The following is a 17237-nucleotide window of genomic DNA, read 5'->3' as shown; positions in this document are numbered from 1 at the left end:
TATATAATAAATTATGTAAAAAATTCTATCAAAGCGTATTTAAAATTGTTAATCTGAAATTTGAATTAAAATTGTGTACCAATACAAAACAATGATATACTTACTTAAGTCGCAAGCGAAAACTCTTGTCATAAGTTCTTAAGTTAAGATTTCTCGTTTGAAGCGATAAGGAAGGATTTCTGGAAGGATTTCAAGCAAGTTGCAAAATATGTAGTAGATTTTATGGAATAAAAATGTGATTAATTATCTCTTTACGAAATTTAAAAGGATTTCGGATTACTGTTGTGTTTCTAAGTTGATTTTAGAATGTATTGGTCTACACTTTAAAAACTTCAACCCCATTTTACAGAGAGTCGCTACTGTTTATATATTTAAATTTATCTCTATTGTATTTATTTCGGATATCTTTACTACAATTACATAAATTAAAATAAATTAAACAAGATGTTTTGTTCGTTTTGTGTTTATGAGGAATTATAAAGAGAGCGTGAGGAAAATCATTCATTCCGATTATTCTCAAATTGTAACAAGAAATCGATCAAAACTTAGTCCCGTCAAACATTTTTCTTTTAAGATAATTTAATTTTGGATTTATTTTAACAATTCGAATACGAAAAAAATACTTAATGTATGCAATTTTGTTTCGCATAAACTTAAAAATATATATTATGATTCACAATTTTTGTTTTTTTTTTTTTGTATATAGTATATAGTATTCAAGCCAACATGTTTTTAAGGAATGATGCACGGCCTACATAAATATGTATTATTATGTGTTGTATATACTTCTTCGGTCATTGCAATAAATTGAATATCAAGAAAATGTCATATGATTTAGAAATTATCTGCCTGGGAGTAGTATCGAGCGGCATTTGAGTAATGGGGGAGGGGGATGGATATCATCTTTTCAGACATTACTATTTTATTCGGGAAACTTTGTGGTGCTATTTGGTTTTTGAATGTCTTTTTGTTTGTTGAATAAATGTTTGTTTGCTGTATTCCATCTGGTTTAATGAGTTGCTATGTTTCGAAAATTGTACTAATGTTTAGAAGGTGATTGGTTCATGGGGGACGGTACATTCTCCCACAGTAACGCGATACATAGCCATTTCGGATATCCCATGATAATGTACAAAAGCTGCAGCTATAACCAGAATATGGAATAATTGATGGGATTGAAACTGAAAGAACAAGATCGTTAGTTTAGTTTTTTTTTTTAAATGAACAACTCGCCATTTATTTACCCATAAATCAAACTTTCCTGGGAACCATCTTTCCGGCACCCGTAAAGCATACAACAATGCTCCCAAAATGTAGAGAAAACCTGTAAATAGTCAAACAAAGAAAATTATGAAGTAACTAAACTCTCAAATGTTTCTTTTCGTACCCATTAGAACAAGCCATCCCAGGCTCGTTTGACTAATTTGACTAAACCATCCCTCCATCACACCATAATGAATAGCTGGAATTACCCCTGATAAGCCGAAGCACATGAAGACTCCAGCTCTCAGTGGTCTAAAAGCTGGTTCTGAAAATTTATCCCACAACGATACAATTATCGATAAACAGCCCAAGACACAAACCACCGAAAGATAAATTACTTTCGGTTGATAGTGGCAATAGAATCCATAATACAGCCAGGGCACAAATGAACCCATAATAAGTAAAGCAATACCGCAATAATCTAACCTGGAATATTAAAAAAATCTGGTATTAGCGTATATTTTCCATTTCAGGTTTTTTTTTAACAACTAAATGTATTGAGAATTAGTAGGAACTTATTCGATAATTTTTGATATTATAATGCAAACTTCTTTGTTCAGAACCAGCACCAAGCTTGTCGCTTCGGCTGAACCGGCTGCATTGATGGTCGAGAAGAATATTATAAAACACACTATTTAAACTTACTTAGAAAACAGTCTTCCAATTTCCACAGAATGACAGCTGAGTGTATGAAAAGCAAATGAGAATCCAAGGCAAATAATTGCGCCAACAAAAAATGCTCCAAAAATTAACTTCTCCTGAAATTGTATTTCAACTGATGGGCGAGACAAGAAGTAGCACGCCACCCCAATGAATGCAACACATCCCAACAAATGTGTCCAAATATTGCCGGTTTCAGTGTGCAAACGAAAAATGGACTTAAAACATGCACTAAACGAGGGTAAAGGAGGTCGGTGACCACGATGTAAGAAATCATTGTCTTGTAACCACTTCGGGAGGTTTTTGTAGTGACAAACTTTCCAACTGGCTTCCCAAACCTGAGAATACATTAGAAAGGTAAGAGGTGAATTTAAATTAGTATTGCAAAACTAAAACTACGTACTTTGCGAACGAATTCTTCGGCTTGCTCAGCTGCATTATGTGCTAACGCTCCCAGATCAATTTCGTCTGACAAAACACCAGCCTTCAATACTTCCGTCATCTGTAAAAGGCAAGAAAGCTCATTAATAAAAAGTAATAAATTAGATGAAGTTATTGCTATGAATAGTTGTATACTATAAATTCTTGGAATGATATTACTGAAGAAGAGACCAACATCTATTTCCACATTTTCAGGAGGATTTGCTTCCCCATTTGTTTGGTTGGTACTGGAATTCGGAGCAATTTCACTTGAAACTTTGATGTCCATTTCTGCTAAGTGTTTAATATTGTCTACAGCAAATCTACTTTCTACTAATAACGAAATGAATTGTTCCAGCAAGGGATTGATAAGATAAGCTACGGGGTAGATTTGTACGAATAAAACGATAGAATTAAAAACAAAGATCTTTTGCGATTCCATAAACAATTCTTATTGTGAATTATATTAGCATTTGATTTATGGATGACAATAGACGTGTTTTTCGGTAAAAGTCCGTCACAGAATTTTAAAATATTGTCGAAATGTCCCTAATGTATATATGTGAAAGAATAAAGGTTTGACTGTTGAATAGTCTAAAGGCTGGTACTATGTTCATTTTTGCGAAAAAAATGAAAGAAACCATTATTTCGCACATATAAAGCGGTGTTTATTTAGGTAACAGGGAGCGCTATTTAAAAGGGACGAATATTGAATTAAGTTGGTGCTTGCTGCTTGCTAATTAATATTTTATTTTTCCTTGGGCAATTAATCTGCTACTCCCTTGATACTTTGTTTAATAAATAAATTATATTTACAGTTTTAATAAAAAAAATATTTCTTAATTCACATTGCAAATGGCGGTATGCTATATACTTCAGTTTTTCAACTCGAAAAACAAAGTACCACAAATGGAAAAAATTTCGCTAGTTTTTCGCATTTTTTTGTTTTGTATGGAGTTTCAACGCGATAACCGAACAGAGTACCGGCTTTAAGGAGCTACGTGGAAATTTAACCACGTAATTAATTTATAAATCGCAACAAAAAATCATACCAAAAGAGTCTACATGTCAATAAATCAACATATTTTAAATAAATATTTTAGTAATGAAAGTAAATTGTATAAAGGTTAGGACAGTCTTTGAGTTTTCACTCAAAAAGATATATATAGACCCCATATAAACCGACCCCCGACGATTTAGGGTCTTGGGCTTCTACAACCCGTATTTTCTATCCGATTTGCTTGAAATTAAAAATCTAGAGGCATTTTAGGACCAAAAATAGGCGAAAATGGTTCCTATCTCTCTATGTTTTGGTATAGCCCCAATATATACCGACCTCTCGATATTACTTCTTGAGCTTCTAGAAACCATAGTTTCTGATTTCCTTGAAAATAGGAATAGAGGGGTATTTTAGAACCGTAAAGAGATGTGCCGAATATGGTGTGTATCGGTCTATCGTTTGCTATAGCCCCCTATAGACCGATCTCCAGATTTTATTTCTCGAGTTTCTAGAAACCGTAGTTTTTATTCAATTTGCCTGAAATTTGAAATCTAGAGGTTTTTTTGTATAGCCGCCATATAGACCGATCTCCCGAGTTTACTTCTTGGACTTCTAGGAACCGTAGTTTGTTTGTTTGAAATTTTTAATCTAGAGGGTTTTTAGGACCATTAATAGGTGTTCCGAATATATTGTGTATCGGTACAGATTTTCATATATCCCCCTTATAAACCCGGCCTCCGATGTGGGGTCTAGATTCTGTAGGTTTTTCAGAGCCACAATTAGGTGTGCTGAAATTCTATATATTATCAAGTAACCCGCTACGACGAAACTATTATATTTGATTCAAGATGGTGGGTGTTTAAGATTCGGCCCGGCCGAATCGACTGTATAACTTGTATGCTGCTGTATATTCTTGTATGCTGCTGTATATACTTGTTTCATTATTATTTTACCTCATAGTTTCTTTTACCTCATAGTTTCTTGTACGATCACAATGGACTGAATAGTCTAAGTGAGCCTGAATCTTAATCGGGCTGCCACTTTAACCTTCTTGTACGAAGACTTTTTCTCGCTGCACACAAAAACGAATGAAGAGGTCATCACCGAATGTTGGTTCGGTCTAGAACCATCGTTATGAACTACGATATCAATGTAGGGACTGAAATGAAAATCAAAGAGTCGACTTTTCGAAAATCAGTGATAATGAAAATCAAAACTGCTTGTAGTCATGACCACCTGTGTGCAAACATATTCGGCTCAATTTTTGATGTTCATCTTAAAGCTATCGTGTCATTTTATACATCACTTAGAATCGTTTAACTAATATAAAATAATATTAAATAATCGGAAAATTGTAGCAGACTTGAAAACTATATTGGAAACATTGTGTCTAATAGGAAATCTGGGGATATATTGCATGTTTGTGTTATCTGTGAAGCTATTGTTTACCCTTCAGAACAAAACCCAAGCCCAATTATAAGCATTTTATTTAATTTGGACAATGTTTTGTATACAAACGAATTCATCGTCATTATCGCAGCGTAATTGGCCTATGAATGTGTGAAATATATTAAATTGCATGTATACAACTCATACCATTAGCTGATAAGACATACATTGTGGTGGGATGGTTGGTGTAAATTAATTTAAAACCGCAAGTATGTATATTGAATTATCGGAGGAACCTTTTTTCCTTGTTTAACAATGTTTTCGAGGGAAATAAAAGCTGTTTCTCATGTGATTTGGTTTTTTTTTTAAAGCATTTTAAGAGAGCAAAGAAGAATAGCAAACAGAATGGCTAATATGCGCAACAAACTATTTTCTTTTTTGTAAACAGATCGGACGAATGATTTTAATTGCTAAATACTATCCCATCAGAAACAAAAGAATTAATCAGTATATTTACATATGAATTGTGCTGTTTTGAAAACCATTTTTTATAGGCAATTAGCAAGGAATATGCATTTAGACTTTATTATTGAAATAGCCATACAGAAAATAAAATATCATATTAGTGCAAGCAATGGAATCGATATCAATAAGGATGTATTGCGTTTGAGATTTCTTTAAGAAGCCACGCAACCATCTGGTTTCATAGATATACTTAAGTTAGTTTGGGTATAGAGACAGCCCGATATTTGAGGCTCATGTAGACTATTCAGTTTATTGCGATACCACATATACCTGGATCTGTATCTCTTATCAATTAGTACTGCCATAATCTATGTCAGCGTTACCCAAATGGGGGGCGCCCCCTAGGGTTGTGTCACGAAGTTCCAGGGGGCGCAACGCCATTGCAGGTTGAACAGTTTTGTATCATTAAATTTGTTAAAATAATACAAATATGTAAGTTCAACAAAAAGTCAATAATATACCAAACATCTCTTATAGCTTTATGCAAATTTTAGGCTAAAATATCGAAACTTGTATACAACTTTGTCTTCACACATTTTAAAAAATTGGTTTGGGAAGCTCTGATCTAAGTTATAGCTGAAACACTTTTGCGCCGCCTTGGCTTCGAGACACTTAGACCAACAGCTCTACCATCTGTTGTGATACAAGAGGATGAAATCACAAAAAATGTTACAACAACAACGGCATGTTCATACTATATACGCTTTTCTCCTTCATTGCCAAGATTCTTAGAACACGCCCCGGCAATGTCAACGTAGAAAGATAACACGACAAAAATTTACAATCTCTTATCAACAACAAAATGTCGATTGAAGAAAATATCGTCTAACCCCAATTTTCATGAAGCTCTCTGTTAGTGCTTCGATAACTAACGAGCTTTTAAACCGTACTATAGACATGTCAGTCATCTTGCCCATATATATGACGATTAAGACCATTATCTTTTCTCTAAGAGTATTTTCAATTACTTTCACTTTACATAATTCTTCTTATAAATTAAAAATAGAAAATAAATAAATAAAAAAATGTTGCCGTAGACAACAACACAAAAACGTTAAGAATTCATTATTGTTGCTTGAAATTATTTTTAGTTTTTATATACGTATATATTTGTACAAAATTACTAGTTTCACCAAATATTTTTTCGTTTTAATGGAAGGCATACCCTTCCCATTTATGGTATACGGATTTAATTTTTGTATTATATATATTTTTTGATGCATAGAAAATTTAAGTTTCTGTAATGTAAACACCATTACCAAAATAACATTAATTTGGAAACATTGCTCGGAACTATCACATGGATTTATCATCACCTGTGTATATTGGCTTGGGCAACACAGTTGTGACGTCAACGAATATGAAAAAATGAAATACCAAAAAAGTGTCATCACGTTTGCGTTTTATTGAAAAGGCCACGTTGCAGTTGTTAACAGGTGTAATTAATAACAATGTTGAATTTGTAGGGGAAAAGTTCTGCGCGTCACGTTTGGTTTATATTTAGTAGGAAAAATGGGGGTTAGTTAAAGAATGAAACAAATACAATTCCAATTATCATAATTAATTTTAAGCTCTATGCCATTTACATTCTCTGGTAGCAATATCAATACCAATTATAATTAATTGAAATGAATATGGAGTGATGTCATTTAGATGGCTGGGTTTTCCGTCAATTGATAGGCAAAACCTTTCAGATGACCCTTTGGGCAGAATATGGGTCCACACAATTCCCATTGACAACACATGCATTTTCCTGTCCTTCGCAAAGCCCACCGAAATACTGGTGTTTGGCATATTTCAGAAATAATATGGAAGAATTCCATAAAAATAAATTCTGAAATATTTATCAGAGTCGAAAATTGAACTCGCTCTTGTGTAAAAAAGCCTTTATTAACTATAAATAAAATAGCAATAACATAATTTGGCTGTTTCATGGAAAACGGATACGGTTTAACTATTTGGACCATATTTTGGATATAAAACTGGTAGGATTTACCTCAAAGGCATAGCTTCCCAACCCAATTTGCTTTGCCGCCCAAAAAAAAAAAAAAAAACTATGTGGATTCTTAATCAAACATTAAACAATTTGTTTAGACAAAGAAAAATTAACAAAAAAAAAAAATACTTTGTGAAGACATTAAATTAAATTTGCAAATAAAGGTAGTGAACGACTAATAATGTAAGACCTGCAACAAATTATTGCATTGCATGTAACTTCTAATCTACTCTCACTTTGGTTCTAAATTAACATTTTGTAACGTTTAGCACGTTCTCTTGTAATATATTTTTGATGTTTTATTGGACTTAAAATTGTGTGTTGTTGTAACAAATTTAATGATACAAAACCTACTCAACCTAAAATGACGATGCGACATGTTTAACTCAATTGGATGTGAGATTGCTATCTGGCATTTTTTTCAATAGCTTAATAATACCAATTCGTGAATCTTCATGTCCAATAAGTTGGTATTATAATTGTAATAATATGTAAAACAATTGATTTGGTTGAAAAACCAGTCTGCATTGATATCAAGCTAACATAAAAATGCACATTGTGTTTATAAGACTATATTTCACATCAAATCAATCAAAACAAAATATTGAATGTTACGTACCTCAGCTTCAATAAGTTGGGTATCTTCTGGAGTTGACGGCAATGGACAACCAGCATCATCTTCCTCGGCTAAAACATCGTCATCCTCTCCCAATAAATCCAAATCGTTCGCACTCAATGAGTCGTCGTGTCCCCATCCACGGCGTTTACGAAGAATCATTTTAACATCGGCCGATATGAATTCATCATCGTCATCACTTCGTACGCCCAACTCACCTTCGCTGACTTTCTTCTCATTACGTGTATGAAGTGGAGAATCGAAGTCACTCAATGGCTCATGAGTTTGAACTTCTGCGTAATCCGACAAGGAGGTATTGCGGTTTAATAAAATCTTTGAAGATTCCATATCCATTTTACCGCAGTTACTACTTATCGCTTCGTCTCTTATTAATATTTGTGAGTGGTTCAAATGTGCCTGATGACGGCTAAAATGTTAGAAAAAATTGATTACTTAGCAATTTATATTTCAAGTAAAATAAAAACTAATTAAAATCAATTACTATGAACACCAAAGAATTGAGTCGTACAGTATAAAGGCATATTTAAAAGAGGTATTCTCACAAAATCAGCTGATTACATTTATTCATTGCCGATTGCTAGTTAGAAATTTTGTTTGCCAGTTTTTTGTTCATATTTTCAAAATATATTTCATTAATGTCATTGGAGTAGCTAGTTGGTTTTTGGGTTGCCATCTGCAGATGCCAAGCACAATGCAGTCTATTATATGGTTATATATCCTTGTCCTTCTATTAAATATTCTGTGTTCTTTTCATCTATTCTATACCTCAATTTTTTGAGATATATTAACAAAGCGCAAACAATGTAGCTCGCACTCTTTAGGAAACTGGCATCTCTGACAAACAAAAATTCGAAAATAAAATTATGTTTAAAAAAAAATTGAAATCCTGAATTTGGAATATTTCGAAACAAAAATAGTAATTTTGTAGTTTCCATTTGTTTAAAATTTGCCATTTGTTGAACAATGTTGCTATTTGACTGACAATAAAAATGGTAATATGGCGACTGACATTATTATTTTTGTAATAGTGAGAATACCGTTCTTAACTTGCCTTGGCACAGTATATTAGGCATACGATAATTTTTATGACAACCTTTATGATCCTAAAACTTTCCCAAGAATTTTTTAATAAATTTAAAATTTACATAAATTAAGAAAACAAACTCGCAGTGTTTTTCGTGTTTACAATTTTGTTCTCAAACCAGGGATAAAACTTTGAAAAGGTTGTCGTTTTTGCATATGCAAACTTTGAAAAAATTTAGCAGTTTTTGGCTATTTTATATTTTAGAGAAATGCATATATGTTTAAACTTTTTATACTCTTCACCACTACGTTGGTGCAGGACATAAGTTTGTACATTTGTACGGAGCGCACAGAAGAACCAGTCTGAGACCCATCGTTTAGTATATCGTCTTAGAATGAAATTGGTGTGTGAAATAACTCCCATATATATCTTTCGCCAAATATGGCTTTAGTTGGTCCCAGAGGCCAGAAAAACTTATTTTTCTTAAATTTTTGGACAAAGACTAGAATTGATGGTATCATACCAAATTTGGTTGACATCGGTTCATATGGTAGAAAATGTCATATTTTGCACCCATTTCAATGGAATTTTTTTTTTCATATTTTACACACTGACAGCCTTTCCACAAAACGGTAAAGTAGCAAAAATTGTAGAAATGCCTCAATTTGGCCCACAGCTATAATGCCCTTTACAGACTATCAGTTATTCCGGACGACAGCGCTCGTGTCGAACATATCGCATATTGGACACATTATCAGTTAAGTCCGAAGGCATAATCGATACTGCTGCATATTTATGGGATCGATAACACATTTACCGATTATTTAGTCATCGCCGACAAGTCGTGTCGATCTGACACACTGTAAGATTCTTTACAAACACCGACATTCCGTCCGGAATAACTGTTAGTCTGTAAAGCGCATAATACATATGTATCGCTCGATAAATCATAAATGCGTATTTGCATAAAAATGACTTTAGCTGAAACTGTGTTTAAATATTAAGCCTAGAGATTTTGTAGAAGGTAAAAAATGTTGTCCAAACCGGTTCGGATTTAAATATATGTGTATGGGAATATAAAACTCTATATCTATATCTGTCCATAAAGCTCTAAAAATAATTGTATAATTAGATATAATGCATTTGGACGTCAATTGCCTGTTGTGGTATCAGGCTAACATGAAATATAATAAGCAACGATGAGCCCGTCGTAAAACTAGGCAAAACACGACTAATATACGCGTTAGAATTGTTGTTGTATCCTGGAAACCAGTTTCTGTAAGTTGTCACATGTTGTTGTAGTTGATTGTAGAAACAATAAGCATTGTTCGACTGTTCACCACTTAGGTCAATTCTAACAAATTAGCTTTCTAAAAATAAATTTCGTGTTGTTGCATTACTATGTAACAAAACGAAATAAAAATAAGATTAAGGGACTTGTAAGTTATATGAAAAGATGATGTACAGTGGGAGAAAAGATGATTCAATTTGTAAGAGGAAAATTCCGAAATGTTTTCTCCATAAGGAGTTAGCATAAAGGGTCCAAAATTGAGTTATCTCTCCCAGCCAGATCTATACTAAAGGCTGTGGAAAGGTTCATTCGCCCGAACCGAAACATGTACAGTCCAGGCGTGTATAGATTTGTATCTGGCGTTTTCTTTTCAATGGCTCTATTAACCATGTTCCTTAATCTATATCTGTTTATAAAGCTCGAAAAATAATTGTATAATTAGATATAATGCATTTGGACGTCAATTGCCTGTTTCGGTAGCAGGCTAACATGAAATATAATAAGCAACTAGGAAAAACACGACTAATATACGCGTTAGAATTGTTGTTGTATCCTGGAAACCAGTTTCTGTAAGTTGTCACATGTTGTTGTAGTTGATTGTAGAAACAATAAGCATTGTTCGACTGTTCACCACTTAGGTGAATTCTAACAAATTAGCTTTCTAAAAATAAATTTCGTGTTGTTGCATTACTATGTAACAAAACGAAATAAAAATAAGATTAAGGGACTTGTAAGTTATATGAAAAGATGATGTACAGTGGGAGAAAAGATGATTCAATTTGTAAGAGGAAAATTCCGAAATGTTTTTTCCATAAGGAGTTAGCATAAAGGGCCCAAAATTGAGTTATCTCTCCCAGCCAGATCTATACTAAAGGCTGTGGAAAGGTTCATTCGCCCGAACCGAAACATGTACAGTCAGGCGTGTATAGATTTGTATCTGGCGTTTTCTTTTCAATGGCTCTATTAACCATGTTCCTTAATCTATATCTGTCCATAAAGCTCGAAAAATAATTGTATAATTAGATATAATGCATTTGGACGTCAATTGCCTGTTTCGGTATCAGGCTAACATGAAATATAATAAGCAACTAGGAAAAACACGACTAATATACGCGTTAGAATTGTTGTTGTATCCTGGAAACCAGTTTCTGTAAGTTGTCACATGTTGTTGTAGTTGATTGTAGAAACAATAAGCATTGTTCGACTGTTCACCACTTAGGTGAATTCTAACAAATTAGCTTTCTAAAAATAAATTTCGTGTTGTTGCATTACTATGTAACAAAACGAAATAAAAATAAGATTAAGGGACTTGTAAGTTATATGAAAAGATGATGTACAGTGGGAGAAAAGATGATTCAATTTGTAAGAGGAAAATTCGGAAATGTTTTCTCCATAAGGAGTTAGCATAAAGGGCCCAAAATTGAGTTATCTCTCCCAGCCAGATCTATACTAAAGGCTGTGGAAAGGTTCATTCGCCCGAACCGAAACATGTACAGTCCAGGCGTGTATAGATTTGTATCTGGCGTTTTCTTTTCAATGGCTCTATTAACCATGTTCCTTAATCTATATCTGTCCATAAAGCTCGAAAAATAATTGTATAATTAGATAAAACCTCCAGAGTTGTTGTCCTAAAGACAGGATTTCTCTTTGAGAAAATATATATTAAACAAAGTTTTCAATATGAGTGGCATTTTCGATGTTTTGAAATGCATTTGGCAAACTGTAAAAAATTACAAACAATATATATGATTAAAAATTTTTTTATTTTATTTATTAGGCGATAATTATAATCTTATAATTATAATCTTACTCTTCATGTGTTGGCTTTCATCGTCGTTGCAGAAGGGATTTACTGTCTTCACAAATATGTACCATGATTCGAATCGTCGGAGGTAGAATCAAGGTATTCTGGGTCGAATGAATCATATTGCTTCTTTATGACGTATTAAAGATGTTATCTATAAAAATTATTATATTACGTTCAATCACAGAAAATTGTTGATATTCTTAGTGACTCCTATATCTTTAAACGAAATGAAATACTTTTGTCATATCTCCTCATTGAACAAAGTCTAGCCGCAACATATTAATAATGGTATTTACCTGATAACCTAACAAGCTAGACGATTACCATTCGACAATATTGATACCCAGAAAAATAGATTTTACCTATCATGACAATTGTGACAATACCTCGCTTGTGAGTGAAAACATTAAGAGGTTAATTGAAATGGGAATACTTCAATCAAAATTCAGAACCAATTTTTAATACATCTAATTAATTTCATTGGAACTTTATGGTTTGATTTTGTTTTAATCCTATAAAGTTTGTCTTTCTTTCCAATTCAATAAATTATTTTTGGCTGATTTGCAATGCTTATCTAAATGTCAAACGAATGCTGTAAATGATAACAATTTGGGGAAAATATTTTAAGTCTTGCGAATCTTTTACACAAACTGGGAATATAGGGGAACTTCAGCAAATAAATAATAAAATATATGCACTGAGGAACACAAAATTACATATAACTTCGAAAATATTTAAGTTTTACGACGTATCTATGAAATATCGTTTATTTATAAGTTTGCAAAACTCATAGAAATAGTATCCATATGTTTTTTTCACACAAATAATAAATTCATTAATTTTTATTGAAATTGGGCTATTCGTGAGAATATCAATTACCAACGCCAAATAAAATATTAATAGATCCAATTGAAAAATTCGTCCAATTAATTTTAAACGAAAAAATAATTGAAATAATAGCTTTCAAATGCAATTAATATTTCAATTTTCCTATTAGACATAAAAAGTATGTATTCCGCAAAATCGTTTATATTCGTGTTCTATGTTAATTGTTACGTGGTGGCAAATCCTCTTTTTGATATTTATTCATCCAAACTTAGATAACAGATCTGTACATATCGTTGTGTCAAACAATGCATTGTGTTTACCATAAAAGCTCGTTCGTGTTCTATGTTAATTGTTACGTGGTGGCAAATCCTCTTTTTGATATTTATTCATCCAAACTTAGATAACAGATCTGTACATATCGTTGTGTCAAACAATGCATTGTGTTTACCATAAAAGCTCTAAACCATTTCACTCGAACTCTTCGAATATTTAACAGGTTGATAAACTTTGGAACACCAAACTAGATTAGCAAATGTATTATAAGATATTGAGACTCCAATAAAATGTTTATGACTACTTTCGGTACCTACAAATAAGTGGATTAATCTATGACTATTTTATATAAACACCGATTAGGAATCTTTTCTTCTCAAAAATTAATTATACCTCAACATTTTATAAAACCAAAAATATAACGCCAATCAAAAATTTCTTACTAACGGATAACCGTAAATTAATAGGAATTAAACAAAATTTTATTGTCATTAACTTCTATAATCAGACTTGACTTACTCCTCTTTTATAGGTCTGAGATAAAGTAAAAACTAATAAAAAGACATACTAAAATACAAGAATAAAACGAAGATGCATTTAGTGTGAAGTAGAATGTTGAAAAGCATGTAAACCTTATAATGATGGTATAAGTGTGTCGTTTTAACTTATTGATTATTCCTCCGATAGAAATACAACTTCTAGTAAGAGAGACCAAAAGCCTCATATTATATCTAGCATATTTACATGACACGTAACAAATTACAGTGTCAGACTCATGGCCAGTTTCTCATCCTCCGATTAATAGTTAACCGGGAGATAGACCTCCGGTTAGTAAATTTTTTGTATGGGACCACCTGTTTAAACGACACCATAAAACATTGAGAAACCGGCCCTAAGATATATGGTACGAGTTATGACCAGGACACTTTTTCAAATATTAGCTTGATTTTTTGGTTTTCCGGGATTTTTGTCATATCTATTGCGATCATATCTTGTTGCAATATTAAAAAGACTGTCAATATGATATCTAAACGAAATTATGATTTCAACTTTAACCCAACTAATATATCGATACTATACATTAATGAAAAATACGTTTATGTGTACGTTTCCCTATACCCATATATATAAATAATCGCTATTATCGTCCCTCATCTAAGATTTAAATTTCGTTTAAGTTCAGATTTTATTTCCTGGAAGTGAACTTTTTAAGTCAAGAATAGAAAATTGGCTTGGTGTAACAAAAACAAATCACAAAGTACAAATGTAGCTAAACAATAAACATTACATTGGGAACATTTTAGGGATGTCATTTCGGACTGAATTTTATAAATCCCCACCATTTTATGCATTCCTGACTGATTACAGTAGGTAATCCTACATGATTTCAGAATTTCTTCTTAAGCAAGTAGCGTTACTTAGAAATCCATTAAAGTAATTATTTATTATTTTATAAGACAATGAATATACACATAAAAAGAAATTGTATGATCCCGCAATACATAACAAAAACATATATGGAAGAATGCCGATCCAGTTTAGATCAATTTGATACAAAAACAAGTAAGGAAAGTCTAAAGTCGGGCGGGGCCGACTATATTATACCCTGCACCACTTTGTAGATCTAAATTTTCGATACCATATCATATCCGTCAAATGTGTTGGGGCTATATATAAAGATTTGTCCCAAATACATACATTTAAATATCACTCGATCTGGACAGAATTTGATAGACTTCTACAAAATCTATAGACTCAAAATTTAAGTCGGCTAATGCACTAGGGTGGAACACAATGTTAGTAAAAAAAAAATATGGGAAACATTTAAATCTGGAGCAATTTTAAGAAAACTTCGCAAAAGTTTATTTATGATTTATCGTTCGATATATATGCATTAGAAGTTTAGGAAAATTAGACTCATTTTTACAACTTTTCGACTAAGCAGTGGCGATTTTACAAGGAAAATGTTGGTATTTTGACCATTTTTGTCGAAATCAGAAAAACATATATATGGGAGCTATATCAAAATCTGTACCGATTTCAACCAAATTTGGCACGCAAAATTTCAACTAAATCGGAGTTAAAAATTGGCCTCTACGGTCATATGAGTGTAAATCGGGCGAAAGCTATATATGGGAGATATATCTAAATCTGAACCGATTTCAACCAAATTTGGCACGCATAGCTACAATGCTAATTCTACTCCCTGTGCAAAATTTCAACTAAATCGGAGCAAAAAATTGGCCTCTGTGGTCATATGAGTGTAAATCGGGCGAAAGCTATATATGGGAGCTATATCTAAATCTGAACCGATTTTGCTGATATTTTGCAAGTTTTTCGAGACTCATAAAATATTCGGATGTACGGAATTTGAGGAAGATCGGTTGATATACACGCCAATTATGACCAGATCGGTGAAAAATATATATGGCAGCTATATCTAAATCTGAACCGATTTTTTCCAAAATCAATAGGGATCGTCTTTGAGCCGAAACAGGACCCTATACCAAATTTTAGGACAATCGGATTAAAACTGCGAGCTGTACTTTGCACACAAAAATACATCAACAGACAGACAGACAGACGGACAGACAGACAGACAGACAGACGGACATCGCTAAATCGACTCAGAATTTAATTCTAAGCCGATCCGTATACTAAAAGGTTGGTCTATGATTACTCCTTCTTGGCGTTACATACAAATGCACAAACTTATTATACCCTGTACCACAGTAGTGGGGAAGGGTATAATTATTAAAATAATTATTTACTAAATTAACTTCTGAATGTGAATTCAGTGTACAGTTTAGAAAAATGAAATAATAGTGCTTAGCGGTTTGACATTTGATAAAAATGTATTTGCACAGCTTCAGTAAAATGGAATAAGACGCACTACACTAATTTAGGGAACAGAAAAGTTGAAAATATAAGAAATGTGATATTTAAGAAAAAAAAAAAATATTAAACGCCATCCACACAATTAACCAAATGTCCATTTTTTGTATGGAATGCGATTTACAAAAAAGGAGAAATTTCGGAACAAATCGACTTTAGCAAAAGTTGTTAAAAACAAACGAACATTTTTTGGGTGACGAGAAAATTTGCGTATAGGCTAACGCGAACCCAAAGTGGACAGGTTACCGGCATTTGGTTGATTATGTGCGATGTATACTAAATCCGATATACGTGATAATGAAAACTTTAGAGCCCGTAACTCCGAAATTAGCGTTTTCCGTCAAAAATTGGACCAAGCGAACAAATTGTATTAAAGTAGATTTAAGCCAAACATTTTGTTCCATTCGGCAATTAGCGTGCTTTCAAAAATTTTTACCGACATGGTCGACACTGAATTTCACCATTATATTCATGGGTCTGAGACCATTATTTCGATGTGTTACAATATGAATGGTAAACATTGTATATACCCATTCTGCGGGAATCTTTTATTTTTGTAATCGAAATTATGTGTAATACGCCAATTATTTTTCAGTTGTTTCAAATTTTTTGGGGGAGAGCGCTTGCTGAAATGTATTGGAGTTATCTTGAAAATTTCGTTAATGACATCCCTAAAAGGCCACTCATTACTAGACGTCACACATACATACGATTCGAAATGTACTTACAAATCTATTTACGTGTTATATAAAGAGAAAACTGATGAGGAGTTAAAATATAAAATATACAATTAACGTCAATTACAAGGAAGTATTATCGGTCGAAGAGCAAATATTTGTTTTCTATACAACTGCGAGTGTCACTTCTTTTTCGTTGACCCTATTTTTTTCTTATTTCGTGGAATCCAGTATCCTATGCGTTTCAAATTTATCCATAATTCACAAAACTAATTAATACATTCACTACAATTGTTTATCATTACTAACCACTTAATATGTTTACTAGTTTCACACTTTCTTTTCACTAATTCCACTCAATATCCACAATAACTTAATACGTAAAAAAAATACAAAATTTGTCAGTCGTGAAGTCGTCTCTGAATCTACAATTGCCAAATGTACAGTGATGGAAATTCTAACAAACTAGTTTGTACGAAACTCAATGACAGTAGGAATTTTTGGGAACTCTGTACAAAATTTTGCACCGCTGACTTCTACAGCCACATTAAT

The 17237-nt window shown here is 32.7% G+C and overlaps 1 protein-coding gene across 6 annotated transcripts; it reads right to left on the bottom strand.

Moving 5' to 3' along the window:
• Window positions 1-362: 362 nt before the first annotated feature.
• AdipoR (adiponectin receptor) lies at window positions 363-17153 on the bottom strand. Of its 6 annotated transcripts, XM_075294891.1 has the most exons (8): window positions 16995-17138; window positions 12016-12163; window positions 7873-8296; window positions 2327-2425; window positions 1909-2261; window positions 1388-1689; window positions 1245-1324; window positions 363-1181 (listed from the first exon to the last, which is right to left on the bottom strand). In XM_075294891.1, the coding sequence occupies exons 3-8, from the start codon at window positions 8221-8223 to the stop codon at window positions 1047-1049; spliced, it is 1320 nt and encodes a 439-aa protein (XP_075151006.1). In that variant the 5' UTR covers window positions 8224-8296; window positions 12016-12163; window positions 16995-17138; the 3' UTR covers window positions 363-1046. The 6 variants fall into 6 exon arrangements, with proteins under 6 accessions (XP_075151006.1, XP_075151012.1, XP_075151000.1 ...); XM_075294897.1 differs by lacking the exon at window positions 12016-12163 and having other exon boundaries at window positions 1234-1324; window positions 16995-17153; XM_075294885.1 differs by lacking the exon at window positions 12016-12163 and having other exon boundaries at window positions 16995-17153.
• Between the last annotated feature and the right edge of the window lie 84 nt (window positions 17154-17237).

Source organism: Haematobia irritans, chromosome 1 (assembly GCF_050003625.1).
Source record: "Haematobia irritans isolate KBUSLIRL chromosome 1, ASM5000362v1, whole genome shotgun sequence".
NCBI classification, from domain to species: domain Eukaryota; kingdom Metazoa; phylum Arthropoda; class Insecta; order Diptera; family Muscidae; genus Haematobia; species Haematobia irritans.
Note: the sequence above shows the minus strand (reverse complement) of the source record. Positions and strands in the feature narration are given on the sequence as shown.

What these genes read in the sequence shown, in the direction of transcription:
- AdipoR (XM_075294885.1), bottom strand. Translation starts at nt 8,223, where the DNA reads ATGGATATGGAATCTTCAAAGATTTTATTAAACCGCAATACCTCCTTG. An exon ending in CCCAACTTATTGAAGCTGAG is followed by an intron (nt 2,426 to 7,872) that starts GTACGTAACATT and finishes TGCCTTTTACAG; the next exon opens with ATGACGGAAGTATTGAAGGC. An exon ending in ATTGGAAGACTGTTTTCTAA is followed by an intron (nt 1,690 to 1,908) that starts GTAAGTTTAAAT and finishes TTAATATTCCAG; the next exon opens with GTTAGATTATTGCGGTATTG.